Raw genomic sequence first — 18,126 nt, 5'->3', positions numbered from 1 at the left:
TCAATGTGGCTGGGCCTGATCATAAAATCTAAAATTAAAATCCGATTCCAATTCAAAAGAGTGGGCACTCAGAGTTACAGAGGTCAACTGGAAAAGGCCATTCATTTACAATGGTGAGCTCAGGTGATCTCACGGTTTAGGACCATTGGTTAACCAGGCGACCGACAGATCAGAGGCCAGACAGGAGTCTCCTCTCTTTAACCCAGGGCCCAGAAGGCAAGTCATTTAATTCTCCCTAAGCCCCAACTTGCTCACTGATACAATGAAATAAATGTTCTTAACAAAGCTGTTGAGAGTGCGGTCATGTGACTGGGTCAAGACGGTGGCTCTCGGCTCTCGTTTTCCTTCCAGGGTCCTACACACCTCTAGTGCTAGGGCATTGTGACCTCTTGACGCCACTGCCACTGACGGGTCTAAAGTGGTAAGCGGTCTCTGTAACTATCAGAATGTAAGATGCATTATGATCATTATTTCTGGCATGGGATGGGAGATAGCTGTTGTAATCCCTTAAGCATGGGTGATATTTTATAAAATGGTCGAGAAGAAAATACCTGAAATTTATGTCTTATCTTTAGGGATTGGAAAGACGCTGATAGAGGATGTGGTGAACATCTTCTTTTTGAATCTCAGCTCCCAAGTAACAACAATTTGCCAGATTCTTGCTAAAGATCCTAGGTTCCAGCAAGTCTACAATGCTATGGGATCCTCCCAGGGAGGCCAATTTCTATGGGCAGTAGCATCACCTCCCACGAGGAATCTCATCTCAGTTGGGGAACAACATCAAGGTGTTTTTAGACTTTCTCGGTGCCTGGGAGAGAGTTCTCACATCTATGATTTGATCAGAAAAACACTGGATGTTGGGCTTACAGATAAAGCTATGCAAGCACGCCTGGTGCAAGCAGAATACTGGCACAACCCCACAAAGGAGGCCATATACCACAACCACAGCATCTTCTGGGCAGATACTAATCAGAGAGAGGTGTCAATCAGTCCTACAAGAAAAACCTGATGGCCCTGAAGTCTGTGATGGTGAAATTCCTCAATGATTCCACTGTGGACCCCATGGATTCTGAGAAGTTTGGATTTTACAGAAGTGGCCAAGTCAAGAAAACCATTCTCTCACAGGAGAGCACCCTATACAGAGGACTGCCTGGGGCTAAAGGCAATGGAAGATACTGGACAGCAGGTGTTCCTGGATCTAGAAGGAGACCATCCCCAACTGTCTGAAGAATGGTTTTATGCCCATATCATACCCTTCCTTGAGTGAAACCCTCATAGTCTGCACCAGAGTTCAGGGACCCCCTCACACTTCCAAACCAGTTTCCTCCATGCCACAAGCCTGAGCTCAGATCCAGCTAGCAATCAGTCCTCTCTAGTCACCATCTAACATGCCTGTCTGGAAAGATTCAAGATACGAATCTTATCCTTTGTCTCATCCTATCAGCATATGGTTTGTTGAAATCTGGAAGGTTTCTCTTCTGTCCTCAAAAAAGCTAAAATACAGGAAATATAAATTATCAGTTCTCAGGGTTTAGGGTTTCACCTTGATTTTAACATTCTCTTTTACAGTGTTTGTGGGTTGGCCAAAAATTTCCTTCAGTTTATCAATAAAATTAAAAGACCCAGTTTTCATTTTCACCAAGAACTTTATTGAACAATATACTCACGATTTTATTCTACTACCTTCTGCCATTTTTCAAGCAACTTCATAATTCAATCTTCCCAAAACTTTTTATCTTTTTGAGCAAAGAACATTTTCGGGTGTTTTTTACAGTCCTCTAGGGAATTGGAATTTATTCCATTAACAGAATTTTATAAAGACTGAAATAAATAGATATCTGAAGGTGCAATGTCTGGCAAACAGGCAGATGAGTCAGAACTTCCCAGCCCAGTTGTAACAAAGGTTGGCCATCAAAGAAACATGCAATCTTGCATTACTCTGATGAAAGACTATGCATTCTCTGTTTACTAATTCCAGATGCTTTTTTGTCCAGTGCTGCTTTCAGTTGGTCTACTTTGGAGCAGTGCTTGCTGGAATTTATCATTTGGTTTTCCAGAAGGAGCTTATAACAGAGGACTCCCAATCCCACCATATACACATCACCTTTGGTGTGTTGGTTCATTTCAATTGCCCCATGATCTCTTCCATTCCATATTATTGTACAGTATCCACTTTTCATCACCCATTATAATACGGTTTAAAAGTGAAATGTTTTCGTTATGCTTAAATGGAGAATCATGTGCGGAAATACGGTCAAGTTAAGCTCCTGCTTAACTTACATGGAACCCAAACATCAAAGTGATTAACATAATCAAGCTGATCCAAATGATTTTCAATGCTTGATTTGGATATTTTGAATTTGTTGGCTATCTCTCACATGTTATAATGCTGATTTTTCTGTTAATGTCTCAATTTGATCACTATCAACTTCAACTGGTCTACTTAGCCATGGAGCATCATCCAGTGGGAAATCTCCAGCAGGAAGCTTCAGAAGCTTCACAAACCACTTTTGACACTTTCGATCAGTCACAGACCCTTTTTCATACACTGCCCAAATCTTTTTTTGTGTGTTTCAGTAGTGTTTTTACCTTTCTTGAAATAATAAAGCATAATATACCAAAAATGTTGCTTTTCTTCTTCTATCTTCAGTATTTAAATGGCTACACAAAAATTCAGCAATTTTGGGTTTTTTTTTAATGCACACTGATATGACAGCTGTCATAATACAATGTAATAGAATTGTCTCAAAAGAAGTTAAAGACAATTAAGTGCTACTCAGTTCAGTTCAGTCGCTCAGTTGTGTCTGACTATTTGTGAACCCATGAATCACAGCACGCCAGGCCTCCCTGTCTATCACCAACTCCCAGAGTTCACTCAAACTCATGTCCACAGAGTCGGTGATACCATCCAGCCATCTCATTCTCTGTCGTCCCCTTCTCCTCCCGTCCCCAATCCCTCCCAGCATCAGAGTCTTTTCCAGTGAGTCAACTCGTCGCATGAGGTGGCCAAAGTATTGGAGTTTCAGTTTTAGCATCAGTCCTTCCAATGAACACCCAGGACTGATCTCCTCTAGAATGGACTGGTTGAATCTCCTTGCAGCCCAAGGGACTCTCAAGAGTCTTCTCCAACACCACAGTTCAAAAGCATCAATTCTTCAATGATCAACTTTCTTCACAGTCCAACTCTCACATCCATACATGACCACTGGAAAAACCATAGCCTTGACTAGACAGACCTTTGTTGGCAAAGTAATGTCTCTGCTTTTTAATATGCTGTCTAGGTTGGTCATAACTTTCCTTCCAAGGAGTAAGCGTCTTTTAATTTCATGGCTACTAGTACCAGTCAATCCTAAAGGAAATCAATCATGAATAATCATTGGAAGGACTGATGCTGAAGCTGAAACTCCAATACTTTGGCCACATGATGTGAAGAACTGACTCATTTGAAAAGACCCTGATGCTGGGAAAGCTTGAAGGCAGGAGAAGACGACGACAGAGGATGAGATGGTTGGATGACATTACCGACTTGATGGACATTGAGTTTGAGTAAGCTCTGGGAGTTGGTGATGGACAGGGAAGCCTGGAGTACTGCAGTCCATGGAGTCGCAAAGAGTTGGACATGACTGAGCGACTGAACTGAGTGCCGGCTTACAGGAAAAACTGAACAAACTTTTTGCCCAAACCAATAAACGTTCACGAGAATTCATTGTTGACTTATTGATATTTTAAGTACATGAGATATTTTTAATGTTCTAATTATCTTCTAAATATTAAATTTATATGGGAATTCTGCTAAAATGATCAAGCATTGACATAAGTCACCCTCAGCCCTCTGTTAGGAGGTGATTTTGACAACTGTTTAGCAAGAAAAAGATAAGATTTTGGATGAGAACTTCAAGCTCACATGCTTCTTGCTCACAGATGAGTAAGCTTGCAGAAGGACCTAGAAATGAGAAGTTTTGCCCTGAGATTAGATGCACTTAAAGTTACTTTCCAAATGACCACTGTGAGATAATTACATAGTCCCTGGTTGTTTGAAACTGATTTTTACTTACTAGCGTTTGTGTTTCTTCTCATTCAGTTTACCCTTAGAGTTTACAAGTGACGTTGCCCTACAAAAAGAAAAGTCTCCATAACGAAATATACCAGTCAAGATCAAATATGACTTTAAAGATGAGTGTCATCACACGGGTGACATGAGAAACCTCCAAAAATACAAGTATCTTTGTCTATTCACTTGGCACATTTTCAAATATGAGCAGATCCAGGGAAAACGAGGAGAAACTCATTTTTAAAACCAGGAGAAAATTAACAAAACCTAAGTATGACAGCCTCAGAGGAGGTTTTGATACACACCCTGGCATTTCATCACAGCTCTCCCTCAACACAGCCTTCTCAGCACTGATCAACAGCCAAACCACAGCTCTCTGGGCAGTACGGTCAGTTCCCAAAGTTCAAGGATTTCTCAAAAAGTCAGAGTTGTGGACACATTGCTCAAACCAAACAAGAGAATGTGAAATAAGAGGAAAAGCGGATGGACGCATTAGGGCCTTGTACTGCATGTGCTAGGAGTCATCCCAGCAGGATTTGTAAGCAAGTCATAACTACACCATTATGGAGAGCATTAAAAGAAGCTGCTTAAACCTAAGACTGGGTGTGTCACTCACTTCTCTCCAGTCAGCCAGAGCCTGGTATTCATGCTCAGAGGGCCATGGAAATGTAAGTAATTGAAGTCAGGTACACAAACACTCCAATTGGCCCATCTAAAACCTTGGAATTCCCCAGGATCAGGCCAGGAAAGTATGTCCAGACTTGTGGGATTCACCATTTCTAGTCCTACAATAACACTTCCTCCTTAACTCAAATCTTGAAAGCCAAGGAAACCACCATGATGAAGCCAAGGAAGTCATGTGGTAGATGTTTTAAAACTGAAGCCTGTCCAGAAAGGACAGACCTTCCCAAAAAAGGAGGCATGAACTCTGTTCCATACCTGGGAGGATGACTCTGAGCTACAAAACAAAGGAGTGCTGTGCCCCAGGTGAAGGCTGAGCAGGACCAAACTGGGGGACGGGGGTGGGACGGGCTGCCTCAGGAGTAGGGGTACAAGGTCATGGAGGAGTGCTGTAGAAGAAAATAACCCTTGTCTTACTCTCAGCTGAAGTTTCCCTTGGTTGGACAGTCACAGACATTCCAGCATTTAACATTTCTTGGGGGTAAACATAGGGCTTCTTAACAGCAAATGCCCAAAAAAATGGTAAAAGAGAATATGGAAGAAAGGGAACAAGAGTGAATCTACAGCTTTAAAAAGGCTGCGAAAATGCATCAACCAAAAAAACAATCTAAAGAGGAAATAAAGAAAATAATTCCATTACCAAGAATAAAATCTTGGAACACGAATGATTTTTAAGGCAGTGAAACTACTCTGTATGATACTATAATGGTGACTACATATTATTATACATTTGTCTAAACCCATAGAAGGTACGACACCAAGAGTGAAACCTAATGTAAACGATGGACTATGAGAGACTATGATGTATTGGTGTAGGTTCATCAGTTGTAACAAATGTACCACTGTGGTGGGGGATGTTGATAAGGGGAAGCTGCACATAAATAGGGCAGAAGGTATATGGAAGTGTGATTGCTTGATTACATGGTAACTCTATTTTTAGTTTTTTGAGGAACTTCCATATTGTTCTCCATAGTGGTTGCACCAATTTACATTCCCACCAACAATGTACAAGGGTTCCTTTTTCTCCACACCATCTCTAGCATTTATTACTTGTAGATTTTTTGATGATGGCCATTTTGATTGGTGTTACGTGATACAGTATTGTGGTCTTGATCTGCTTTTTTCTAATAATTAGCGATATTGAGCATTTTTTCATACGCATGTTGGTCAACTGTCTTTTGGAAAAATGTTTATTCAGGTCTTCTGCCTATTTTTTGCTTGGGTTTTTTTTTTTTTCCATATATATAGAGAGAGCTGTATTTGGTGCTTGGATATTTTGGAAATTAATCCATTTTCAGTCACATGGAGACTGAATATTGCAAATATTGCAAATATTTTCTCATTCCATAGGTTGTCTTTTCATGTTGTTTATGGCTTCCTTTGCTGTGTGAAAGCTTTTAAGTTTAATTACATCCCATTTGTTCATTTATACTTTTATTTCTATTACTCTAGAAGATGGAGCCAAAAAAATATTGCTACAATTTGTTCAGAAAGTATTCTGCCTATGTTTTCCTCTAGGAGTTTTATAATATCTGGTCTCTAGTCCATTTCAAGTTTATTTCTGCATATGGTGTTAGAGAATGATTTAATTTTATTCTTTTATTTATAGATGTTCAATTTTCCCAGCACCACTTACTGAAGGGACTATCTTCTCTGCTGTATATTGTTGCCTTCTTTGTCATACACTGGCCATAAGTGCAAGGGTTTATTTCTTGGCTCTATTTTTGTTTCACTGATCTGTTTCAGTTTTTGTCCAGTACTGTAGCTTTGATTGCTGTAGCTTTGTAGTATAGTCCAGAATCAGAAGGCATAATTTCTCCAGCTCTGTTCTTTCAACCAATTCAATCTTTAGTGAAAAAAAACTCAGAAGCAGCAACTTGGGCTTATTGGGCAGCTCATTGTTTTATTGACACCTGTGAGTTGTGGTTTTCAGGAATGTTTCAGGAATTCCCTAGTGGCCCAGTGAATAGGACTCTGCACTTTCACTGCCAAGGGTGTGGATTGGATCCATGGTAGGTAAACTAAGGTCCCACAAGCTGTGTGGCACGGCCAAAAAAAGATAGGAATGTTTTGTGCTTTCCTAGCTTAGGTGATTCGGAGAAGGCAATAGCAAGCCACTCTAGTACTCTTGCCTAGAAAATCCCATGGATGGAGGAGCCTGGTAGGTTGCAGTCCGTGGGGTTGCTAATGGTCGGACAGGACTGAGAGACTTCACTTTCACTTTTCACTTTCACACATTGGAGAAGGAAATGGCAACCCACTCCAGTGTTCTTGCCTGGAGAATCCCAGGGACGGGGGAGCCTGGTGGGCTGCCGTCTATGGGGTCACACTGAGTCGGACACGACTAAAGTGACTTAGCAGCAGCAGCAGCTTAGGTGATTAGGTTCACTATCTATAGGATATCAGATCCTTCAAGGAGAAGCAGGCCACTACAGTGGCCCCAGCACCTGGACAGGCTGACGATCAGTGAGGGCTGGGGCCTCTGCCCAGCTGGAGTGGGGAATGGGAAGACTGCCCAAGAGATGGATTGATGAGGTCACCAGGCATGGACAGAAAAGAGGCAGCAAACCTTTTCCTCCTACTTGGAAGTTTCCAGGCAGGCTCTTCCCTATGAAAGAGAAACTCTACTCCCTGCACTGCCCAGTTCCCTGCCCCAGCCAGCTCTTCCCTCCTCAGCTGCTCCCACACAGAAAGCAGTGCCAGTTCTCAGGAGCTGCAGCTACCCAAAGTTAGGCTTGGAACAGGGACATGAGGGTCATTCAGATTCCTTACTCTTACCCTAGATCTCCCCTTCCCATTACTGCAGGAGGGTGAGGAAAGTAATATCCAAAGGGAGACAGAGAGCCGGGGGTAAATTTATGTTCTGGGATTTATACTCTAATAGCTTGGTGGCTGAGAGAAGCCATTATAAAGGGTATCTTTGCTAAAACAGAGTGCAATAAAAATAATTGAGTGGTTCAAAAAGAAACTATTTTCACAAGAACAAAGTCATAACACTTTAATAATTTAAATAAAACCAACTTCAGGAACAGTATACACCATACATAAAAGTTGAACAATTAAATTGAACAGTGTATTTAAATGCATCAAATTCTTAAAAACTCCCAAAATGAACTCAAGGCCACGGATATGAAAAGGTAATTTTGAATAACTTACAGACCAGAGTAAAACAGACAAGGTAGTTACTCTGCATTTACCAATACTTTAGACCGATACCATGGATATTCTAAACTTTTATGAGAACACTTCTAGGGAATCTTAAAATAAAGAGTTAAAAAGGAATACAATTGATCTCAGGAAGATGAATTAACAGCTAACAATTTCTTTGGTCCTCCAAGTCACAGCTGTAAAAACTTTAAAATATTAAGCATGAGATGAATGTCAATTCTATCTTTGTCTAAATTTTAAGCAGGATAATGTCTATATCAGGTTAAATTTTAAAAGGAATTCAGAATCAACCACCAAAACTACTTTAGAAACTCCAAAAATAGAGAAAACAAAGAAACTTAGAAGTAGGGAAGAGTTAAAATTAAAAAAAAAAAAAACACCACCTCTGCCATCTTGCCCTTGCATAAGCCAAATAACATCATAGTGGCAGAGACAGAACTACCAGAGTTACAGCAAGTATGTAGTTAATCCTTGTTAAGGTAACAGGATAAATTTGAAGAGCACAATGTCAGCCTTCTCCATGTCAGAGACTTCTCCATTGAATAACTGTGTTTGTTTTTGCAGAGAGTTGGGGTTTTTAGTTGTTGTTGTTTGTTTCAATATGGCCCACACTGCCCCAGTGGAGGAAATTTTAAGATAATCATTAATAAGGCAGCAGCTTCCTTGACTAAAAGATATATCCCACTTGAACAGTCAGACCAAAGATAAGATCCACTTGGACCACGTGGGAAACTAGGATACTAATCCCCAGTATTTTACACTCATTCCAGAAGATGATGGTGCATTTTCACAGACACCAACAAAACCGCTTTCATTAGACATGAGACAGAGCTCAAACAGTTCACAGTGCAATCTGCATTCTCTCACGTCACGGAAGCTATGGTTCTGCAAACCTGAAACGATGGACACTTTCAAAAGTTTCTGTAAATACTTAGAAAAATATTTGATAGGTTAAAAAAAAATTTTTTTTGAGGCATCTACAAGGAACTCACCAAGTAAGCTCCCAAGAAAAATGAAAGGTAGAACTGTGAGAACTATTTATTTGCAATGTCAGGACTAAGTCTTATAAAATAATGACTTTAAAAAAAAAAAGGCAAAGATATCTACACTCTAAATGCTGTGATATTCTCCTCAAGGCACAGAGAGTTAAATGTCTAAATCCCTGTATTTTGACATGAGAATATACTCGTAAACAACTCCAGGAACTAATTTCCTGTACTTGAATTTTAAAAAGAATAGAGGGTAGAAATTGCCTTTTTAACTCACAGTGAAATTAAAATACATAGATATTCCACTACCTTCCCTTGGTGACATATGTTACTACTGGATAGTTTAAAAAACACATAAAAAATAAAGTGTCATTGGTGGTTAAATAATCATGATTAAAGTGGAGACTTTTGGATTTTGAATTTGCAGAGCAATGCTGCACACTGTACATAAATTATTTCAAGCACAACACCATTTTTGTTTGGAGAGGGTAAAATAATCATATTGACCATAATTTTCTCCCATTCCCAACATTCCTGTGCTTCTGAATGAAATTACCATACTCTGAACAAAACACATGAATCCTTCTCCCTTCCCAGCACCCTCAGGTTATCTGAAAGGCAGTGGTTTTATACAAGTAACTTACACTATCCTAGAAAAGGGAAAGGCTACCCACTCCAGTATTCTTGCCTGGAGAATTCCAGGGACAGAGGAGCCTGGCAGGCTATAGCCCATGGGGTCGCAACTTACACTATTGGCAGTTTTCTTGAATGTTGCCACTAAAAGGTGGCAAGAAGACAATACAGGGCTCACCCCCTAATTAATTACTTTTATTTGACTTGCTATAAATAATTATTAAATACAATTAATGACAAAGATGAGAGTTCACATCTGTAACAACTGGAAGTGGAATGTACAAACAATTAAGACCAGACAAAACAATGCCTCTAGCTGCACGATCTGTAAACCACGTGGCACAAGCTGAGGCTCAGCTCTTGATGAGGGTCAGAAACTCTTCCCGGGTCTTCGGGTCCTCCCGGAACACCCCCAGCATTGTGCTGGTCACGGTTCTGCTGTTCATTTTCTGCACTCCTCGCATTACCATACACATGTGTCTGTGAAACAAGGCGACAAAGGTAGTCTCATGGAGCAGACGGTTGCTGGTTTGGTTTTTAAATAAAAGCAGCCCAAAAGGTTAAATCATAGTTATCAAGTAAGTCAAAATGTCATTTCTTAGATAAGCTTGTTCTAAAACATTTTTTTTAAGTTCCTAAGCCTTATAGCTCTTATTGCTATCAATGGTTGGGTCCTTAAGGCATCCAGTCAGAGGAGGAAAAGTGGAATTTTCTTCCTGGGTGAAACTAATACAAAGGTCTAGAGATACACAACTTCTAGAGAAAAAGAAATTCAGAGTTCTCACTTGATCCATCTTCAGAACCAAGTCAGCACTGAGCTAGCCTAGGTGTTCAGAGACATACTGAGGCACACTGGTCTCACCAAGCGGGATCCAGAGAACGGTGACCAAGGTGGGTGAAGTTAGCCAGCAGTGCACAAAGAACCGGTGAACACTGGCCACAAGATGCACATAATTCTCAAAATTCATTCTAACATAAAGAAGTGTCTTCAGTTGCCCTTTTTACCTGTTTTTAGGTACAACTCTTTATTTTTTAAATGTGTGATAACATATTCAGAAAACTCTGCTCAAAGTATCAAAGAGCTAAAGAAATCATTAGCCGTTACTGTTGGGTACATTCACTACACCTAAGCCTATGACTCCCTACACCTCCAACCCCCAAAACCACTATGACATTATTAAATGCAAACAGACTTACGTTGCTTCAACCACGACCCCCACTCCAGCAGGTCGCAAGGCCTCTGTGATTGCTACGGCAATTTGTTTCGTAAGGCGCTCCTGAACTGTGGATGTGACAAGGAGCTCAGTTTAACAGTCTGACACAAACAGACACCTGGAAGCTTTTGCTGTTTCTAGAATATTTGAAATCTTAAAAGTAAGACTTTGGAGAGGTTGAAGAGCCACCACCTTTCATCAGTGTGCTTGCTCTGCTACCCAGGTCACAGGACATCCCTGTTCAATTCCCTCACCTGCAGTACAGGTGCCAAAGGGAACTGAGGAAGCCCCGGTGCCCTCCAGCACCACTGGAGGGAACAGGTTAGAATGACGACTGTCTCTTACGTGTGCAGAAAGACCAACACCCCCATATTGACAACCAGCACCCCCATGTACGGAGAGTAAAATAAATGAATATACAGCTTGCAACAGGATTAGCAAAGGGGCTATAGTCCAATTATTAAATTGCTCTTAGAGCCATGTTGACAAGAATGAAACAATGATTTAACCTAAATTTTCCTCTGCTGAATAAACAATATCTTTGAAAACATAAGTGTTCACTGCAGCACTGCATTTATTTGAAAATTGACAAAATCCCCAAATATTCAGGGCAGGAATTAAAGCAAGCCACAGCTCAGCTGTACAATGGAATGCTGAACAGTCAGCAAAATAAAAGACATGGTTATGTGTGTGTGGAAAAAAAAGTTGAATATTTGGTAAGAGAAAAGGATGACGCCTGTTTTCAAATACATAATAAATGTAAGTTGATTTTTAAAATGTTGGTATATGCAATAAAATACGAAAGCTAAAGTGTTAGTCACTCAGTCTTGTCCGACTCTTAATGACCCCATGGACTGTAGCTCATCAGGCTCCTCTGTCCATGGGATTTTCCAGACAAGAACACTGGAGTGCGTTGTTATTTCCTTCTTCAGGGGATCTTCCCGACCCAGGAACTGATCCCAGGTCTCCTGCATTATAGGCAGATTCTTTACCATCTGAGCCATTAGGGAAGGTGGAATCCGAAAATACAATGATTTTTTCTGGAAGCTTGAAATATAGTAGACTTTCTCTTTCTGTTTTATACTCCCGACAAGGTTTTTTTTTTACTCTTTATTTATTGCGTGCCATGCCATGCAGCTTGAGGGCATCTTAGTTCTCTGATTAGGGATTGAACCTGGGTCACCACAGTGAAAGCACCAAGTCCTAACCATTAGACCAGCAGGAAAGTCCCTTAATTTTTATAAGACATATATATTACACTTGTAGTAAGAACAAAAAATACTTTTCCCTTAATAAAAAATGGTTTTCTGTAAATAAAATAGTTTAAAAGTTACCTTGTAATCTTCTACTGTAGATTTCTACAATCCTAAAAAAGAAAGAATTGTTTTAATTATAAACTGAAGTTAAACTGGAAGCCTTCCCCATAAATCTAAAGAATACTTGCTTTATTGAAGTAACTGTAGGGTGTGGGCAGTGGATAAATGCCTAGAGGAGAAGGGTACAAGTAAACGAGAAGAGGGAGGTCTGAAGGAGACCACCAACCACAATAGTGGTGCTTGTGAAGAGTGAAGAGTGGTGCTTCCCTAAGTCTGCAAAGACAGAAAGGATGAAGTGTAAACATTCACTGAGGAAAAACAACAATTAGAGGTAATTTTCAAGCTCCCAAATCATCAATTTTAGACCATGTCTCAAATGTTCTAATTAATCATATTGTTTAATCAGAGCTTAAAGCTCAAGCTAAAAATAAAGACCATTTGTTAATTAATAGCAGACCAACGTCAACTATGTACCAACTAAACCTATTAGGATAATCAGATTAGAGTTAAACGGACTTCTTCTTCAGACATCTCTTTATAATACATAAGCACACAGTAATCCCCTGATAGGAGTCCCTGATTTCAGCTTATAACAGTCTGTGCAGTGATACATTTCCCCTTTCAACACCTTTTCTTCTGGCTGTAAAACATGGAGATAGTCACAGAATTACACATTTGAGGATCGCAATTCATGTAAAGGATCTTTTCTCTAAAATTTGGCCTTTTAGTCATGAATTTGGACTCAATTTAAGGATCAGCTCACCTAAAAGGTGTGTTACAGCTCTTTTCCCCACTGTGCCATTCAGACAGAACTGCCACTCAGCAAAAACAGACGACTTGCTTCTTTATTACTTGTGACAGCCAATGAAGGCAGTCACAGGCAGGCCGCCAAGTCTAACAGGAACGCGTCTTACCTTTCTCTGCCACCCACAGGGCCTGCCTGTTGCTGGCCAACAGTGACTACTATGCTGAAAGAGTGTCATTTGTTATTGACCATCTACTGTGTGTGTATGCAAGTATGTGGCAAACAGGGGTCTTATACCCACAATTTATAATTTCTTATTCCTAGTTTATTCTTTTTCAAGTAAGAAATAGGTATTGAATCTCTGTCTTCTTAGCATTAAAGATAATCATCTAGTGTATTGTCAGGCCATTCAAGATGGTTGTAGTCTTGCTTTCTGGACATCTGCTCAATGAGGCCCTGCTTCTCTCACATAACTATCCAATTCTCTTCATTACAGAACTTAATCAGTAAGTGCCTCTGTGCTTGCCCAACGCCCAGTCGCTGGTTTCCCTGGTAACTGATGAGGCAACCTGACGTCAATTCCCTCTATAAATGGTAGCCTCCTTCTCCCCGAGTAGCTGAGGTGGCTGCTGTGCACAACGAGGTGTTGTTCCAGGACCTTGCTTTGAACTTGTAAGGCTCCCCTATGCACCAAACTGTTGATATCTCTGTTGCTGTTTCGGGCTTGTTCTTCAGTCTTGAGGCTGGGCAATCGCAAGGCTTGCAGGCCTGTGGGGTGCAGCCCAACAACTGCCAAGCCAGCCAAGGCCGAGGAAACTACCACGATTGCAGAGATATCAAGGGATGTGGGTGGGGAATGCAAAGTTTGCGGGGAATCCTGAGGAGGCCATCCACAAACAATGTGGTACCCTGTGGCCGCTGACCACCATGAGAGATGCCTGCTTTATATTTCCCTCAATGAGTGAAACGTTGATACACCTTATATCATAGGTTATACCAAGATATAGTATAAGTATACCATACCAAGATATCATTACAATCTAGTTTACCATATTACTGGAATCAACAGTTTTCAATTTTAACTTAAACTACTTTTTGTATTCTTAAAGTAAAGCTCCTTGGATGATAAAAGTTTTTTGATAGTTAGGATTTTTATGACTACACTCATAATTGAGATTAGTCTATAATTAAACAGCTTTGTCAGGCTTTGTTATCAGGCACAGGCAGCTTCATCTAATACAGCTTTTTAGGTTTTTTCACACTCTTGAATTAGTAACATGAAAGTCAGTGGTTACTCAAAAGTTTGAAAAAATGCCTACTACACTAACTAGGTTTAGCCCCTTCCCTGCCACCCCTCTTCTAATATTAATTTTACTTTTCCTAATGGTTACTAGATAAACCTAGTTTACCTAGATAAACCTAGCTTATCTAGGTTTTCTAATGCTTGGCTCACTCCCATCCATCTTTTTCTTTAATCCTTGACTAAGTTTTTAAGAAATTTTTAAAGAATATATTTGGCTATATAACCTCTCATCTCCAGATAAAATTATTAATCTATAAGCAATTATGATAGATCATGCTTTCAGCTTGTCACCACTGAGTAAGATGCTAGTTGTGGGTTTGTCATATATAGCCTTTACTATACAAGGCAATGAGGTATACTGCCTTTATACTGAGTTTTTATCATGAATGGACATGGAATTTTGTCAAATGCTTTTCTACATCTATTGAGATGATATGGTATATCCTTTAGGGCTTCCCTGATAGCTCAGTTGGTAAAGAATCGGCCTGCAATGCAGGAGACCCCAGTTTGAATCCTAGGTCGGGAAGATCTCCTGGAGAAGGGAGGGGCTACCCACTCCAGTATTCTTGGGCTTCCCTGTGGCTGAGCTGGTAAAAAAAATCTGCCTCCAATGCGGGAGACCTGAGTTTGATCCCTGGGTTGGGAAGATTCCCTGGAGAAGGGAACGGTTACCCACTCCAGTATATCTTTCTGTCCATATCAAAGGCTGGGAGGTAATTAGTGTTCCTACTCCTTCAGGTTTGTCAGTTGTTCTATGCATTTCAGCCAGTTCATGTTTTGTTTCCATTTGATGAAGATTCATGACTACTTTTAATTTTTTGTTTTTTAATTTTTTTCTTTTTGGCCAAGCCACACAGCATGTGGAAGCCTAGTTCAACAACTAAGGATCAAATCCATGTCCCCTACATTAGAAGCACGGAGTCTGAACCACTGGACCACCAGGGAAGTCCTCATTACCACTTTTATTATACAGCCTTCTCAAAATAAGAGGACCCACTTTATCCCCTCTGAAAAATTTTGCCTTAATTTTAAATTAGCATTTTAGTTTTTTAAGGGGGGGATAGGGTTGGATACTACATATAATCCAACGAGCCAGGTGGCTCAGTGGAAAAAAACCCACCGACCAATGCAGGAAATGCGAGCTTGAACCCTGGGTTGGGAAAGGATCCCCTGGAGAAAGGAAAGGCAACCCACTCCAATATTTTTGCTGGAGAGTCCATGGAGAGAAGAGCCTGGCAGGCTACCAGACCATGGAGATGCAAAAGAGTCAGACATGACTGAACATGCACAACTTACTGATCTTATAACATCTGTGCTAGGTTCTCTTTCTCTCTGTTTTACAATATAATGCCTCTTGAGAAACCTGTATGAAGGTCAGGAAGCAACAGTCAGAACTGTACATGGAACAACAGACTGGTTCCAAATAGGAAAAGGAGTGCGTCAAGGCTGTATACTGTCACCTTGCTTATTTAACTTATATGCAGAGTACATCATGAGGAATGCTGGGCTGGAAGAAGCACAAGCTGGAATCAAGATTGCTGGGAGAAATATCAATAATCTCAGATATGCAGATGACACCACCCTTATGGCAGAAAGTGAAGAGGAACTCAAAAGCCTCTTGATGAAAGTGAAAGAGGAGAGTGAAAAGGTTGGCTTGAAGCTCAACATTCAGAAAACGAAGATCATGGCATCTGGTCCCATCACTTCATGGGAAATAGATGGAAAAACAGTGGAAACTGTGTCAGACTTTATTTTTTGGGGCTCCAAAATCACTGCAGATGCTGGTTGCAGCCATGATATTAAAAGACGCTTACTCCTTGGAAGGAAAGTTATGACCAACCTTGATAATATATTAAAAAGCAGAGACATTACTTTGCCAACAAAGGTCCGTCTAGTCAAGGCTATGGTTTTTCCCGTGGTCATGTATGGATGTGAGAGTTGGACTGTGAAGAAAGCTGATCGCCGAAGAATTGATGCTTTTGAACTGTGGTGTTGGAGAAGACTCTTGAGAGTCCCTTGTACCGCAAGGAGATCCAACCAGTCCATTCTAAGGGAGATCGATCCTGGGTGTTCATTGGAAGGACTGATGCTGAAGCTGAAACTGCAGTACTTTGGCCACCTCATGCGACAAGTTGACTCACTGGAAAAGACTCTGATGCTGGGAAAGGTTGGGGGCGGGAGGAGAAGGGGACGACAGGGAATGAGATGGCTGGATGGCATCACCGACTCTGTGGACATGAGTTTGAGTGAACTCCGGGAGTTGGTGATAGACAGGGAGGCCTGGCGTGCTGTGATTCATGGGGTCGCGGACAGTTGGACACGACTGAGCGACTGAACTGAACTGAACTGATATTATATATAACAATATATATAATAAAATAACTCTGTATTATACTTTCTCTCCTCTTCCTCCTCTGGCAACTGGGAAAGTAATCTGGTGACACTTTTACAGGAAGAACCCAGGATGGTATAATTTAAGCTTTGCAAATCTTAGAAGTGTTTCTGATGCCTTCATATAATTTGACTTGACAAGCTAGACTTGATATCAGGCTGCAAATTCTCAAGTACGGCTAGAGAAAAAAGGAAAAGAACAGCAAGAAATAGAGCCAGGTCACGGTGGGACTTAGCTAAAGTAAGAAGCTTGAACTTTATTAAGAGCTATAGAGCTATGAAGGGGAAGCACTGTCAAACCCACACTTGAGAAAGAACATCCTAGCAGCACATGAGAGCGGAGCTAAGGATCCTAAGAGATGTGAGGACAGGAGTTAGGAATTTAAAACATAATCCAGGAGGAACATCAAGGTCCCAAGAGTGGCAGTAAGGATAGCCAGCAAGCAGCATGGTGATGCGAGGGAAGCGGGGGTGGTACAGGAGGTCAGTGAGCATACAACAGCTAGAGGGACTCCTCCTCAGTCCTCACCCCAAAATATATATAGCAAAGATCTACATATAAAAATAAGGTCACAGAAATAACCCCCCAAAACATGATTTATGACTATGCAAGTTTTAAACTTCATGAAAAAGGATACTAGAAAACAAGATAAGCCTGGAAAATGATTCCCAGCTTTAATATTCAGAAAGCTCACATAAACCAGTTATAAAAAGACAAGCAACCTAACTGAAAAATTAGCAAAGATTAAGATTAGGAAGTTTCTGAACAAATTCAATCTCACTCTAAGTGCAAATTAAAACAACAGGTACCAATTTTTACTAATCTTGTTTGGACTTCAGACTCTTCAACGTTTACCAGTGTTGGCACGATGGTAGAGAAACACATGCTGCTAACCTATTACTAGAGTACAGATCTGTAGGATCTTTTCTGGAGAGCAATTTGGTAATATAAACAATTTAGCTACTCTCAACCCAGTAATCTTATTCTAATATTATAGACTCAAAGTATGGAAATAGATAAAAATGTATTCACCAACAGTTTTTTCCCCCATTTTTGACAACAGTCTCAAGCTGTAGGCTTAAAGGCTGGTTAAGTGAATTATATTAAAAAAATACTGGACTTCCCTGGTGGTCTAGTGGTTAAGTATCTGCCTGCCAATGCAAGGAACATGGGTTCGATCCCCGGTCCGGGAAATTTTCACATGTTATAGAGCAACTAAGCCCCTGTGGCACAATTACTGAGTCTGCTCACTGCAACTAGAAAGTAGCCCTCGCTCGCCAAAGCGCAGACCCAGCTCTGCCAAAAGTAATTAATTAATTAAAAAAAATACAATGTGGCCATTAAAAGGAACTTGGATATTTTAGACTAAAAGATGTCCAAGGAATTTCAAGGAATGTTACGTTTTTTAAAAAAAAGTAGTAGTGAATGTAGGACATGATCCCCTTTTGTCTTATTTAGCGAGTAGTTTTAAGGCCACATGTTTGCACTGAAATCTTCCAGAAGGATAGTGAAAGATCTCTAGTGGGGAATGGAAATAGGAAAGAAGTTTTCCCTTTACTCATACACTTGTATTTAAGTTTAACTGGCAAGTTACTTTTATAAGAGAAAAATGAGAAAGAAAAACATTCCCTTTG

The 18,126-nt window shown here is 40.5% G+C and overlaps 1 protein-coding gene and 1 pseudogene across 1 annotated transcript in view; one reads left to right on the top strand and one right to left on the bottom strand.

Annotated features, from left to right (window-relative positions):
• The first annotated feature begins 453 nt into the window (after positions 1-453).
• Positions 454-1,267, top strand: LOC129563313 (palmitoyl-protein thioesterase 1-like; annotated as a pseudogene).
• An 8,290-nt stretch (positions 1,268-9,557) lies between these two features.
• GCH1 (GTP cyclohydrolase 1) overlaps positions 9,558-18,126 on the bottom strand; it is a 61,914-nt gene continuing 53,345 nt past the window's right edge. Inside the window, exons 4-6 of the mRNA XM_055436172.2 lie at positions 12,071-12,102; positions 10,720-10,804; positions 9,558-10,002 (exon numbers count right to left, since the gene is read on the bottom strand). Coding sequence (XP_055292147.1) covers positions 9,876-10,002; positions 10,720-10,804; positions 12,071-12,102 — 244 coding nt within the window. The 3' untranslated portion in view covers positions 9,558-9,875. The remainder of the gene's footprint in view (positions 10,003-10,719; positions 10,805-12,070; positions 12,103-18,126) is intronic.

This window comes from Moschus berezovskii, chromosome 9 (genome assembly GCF_049115385.1).
Source record: "Moschus berezovskii isolate FMDL1 chromosome 9, NW_MosBer_1.0, whole genome shotgun sequence".
Taxonomy (NCBI): Eukaryota; Metazoa; Chordata; class Mammalia; order Artiodactyla; family Moschidae; genus Moschus; species Moschus berezovskii.
The sequence above is the reverse complement of the archived record's forward strand: the minus strand, read 5'-3'. Positions and strand labels throughout refer to the sequence as shown.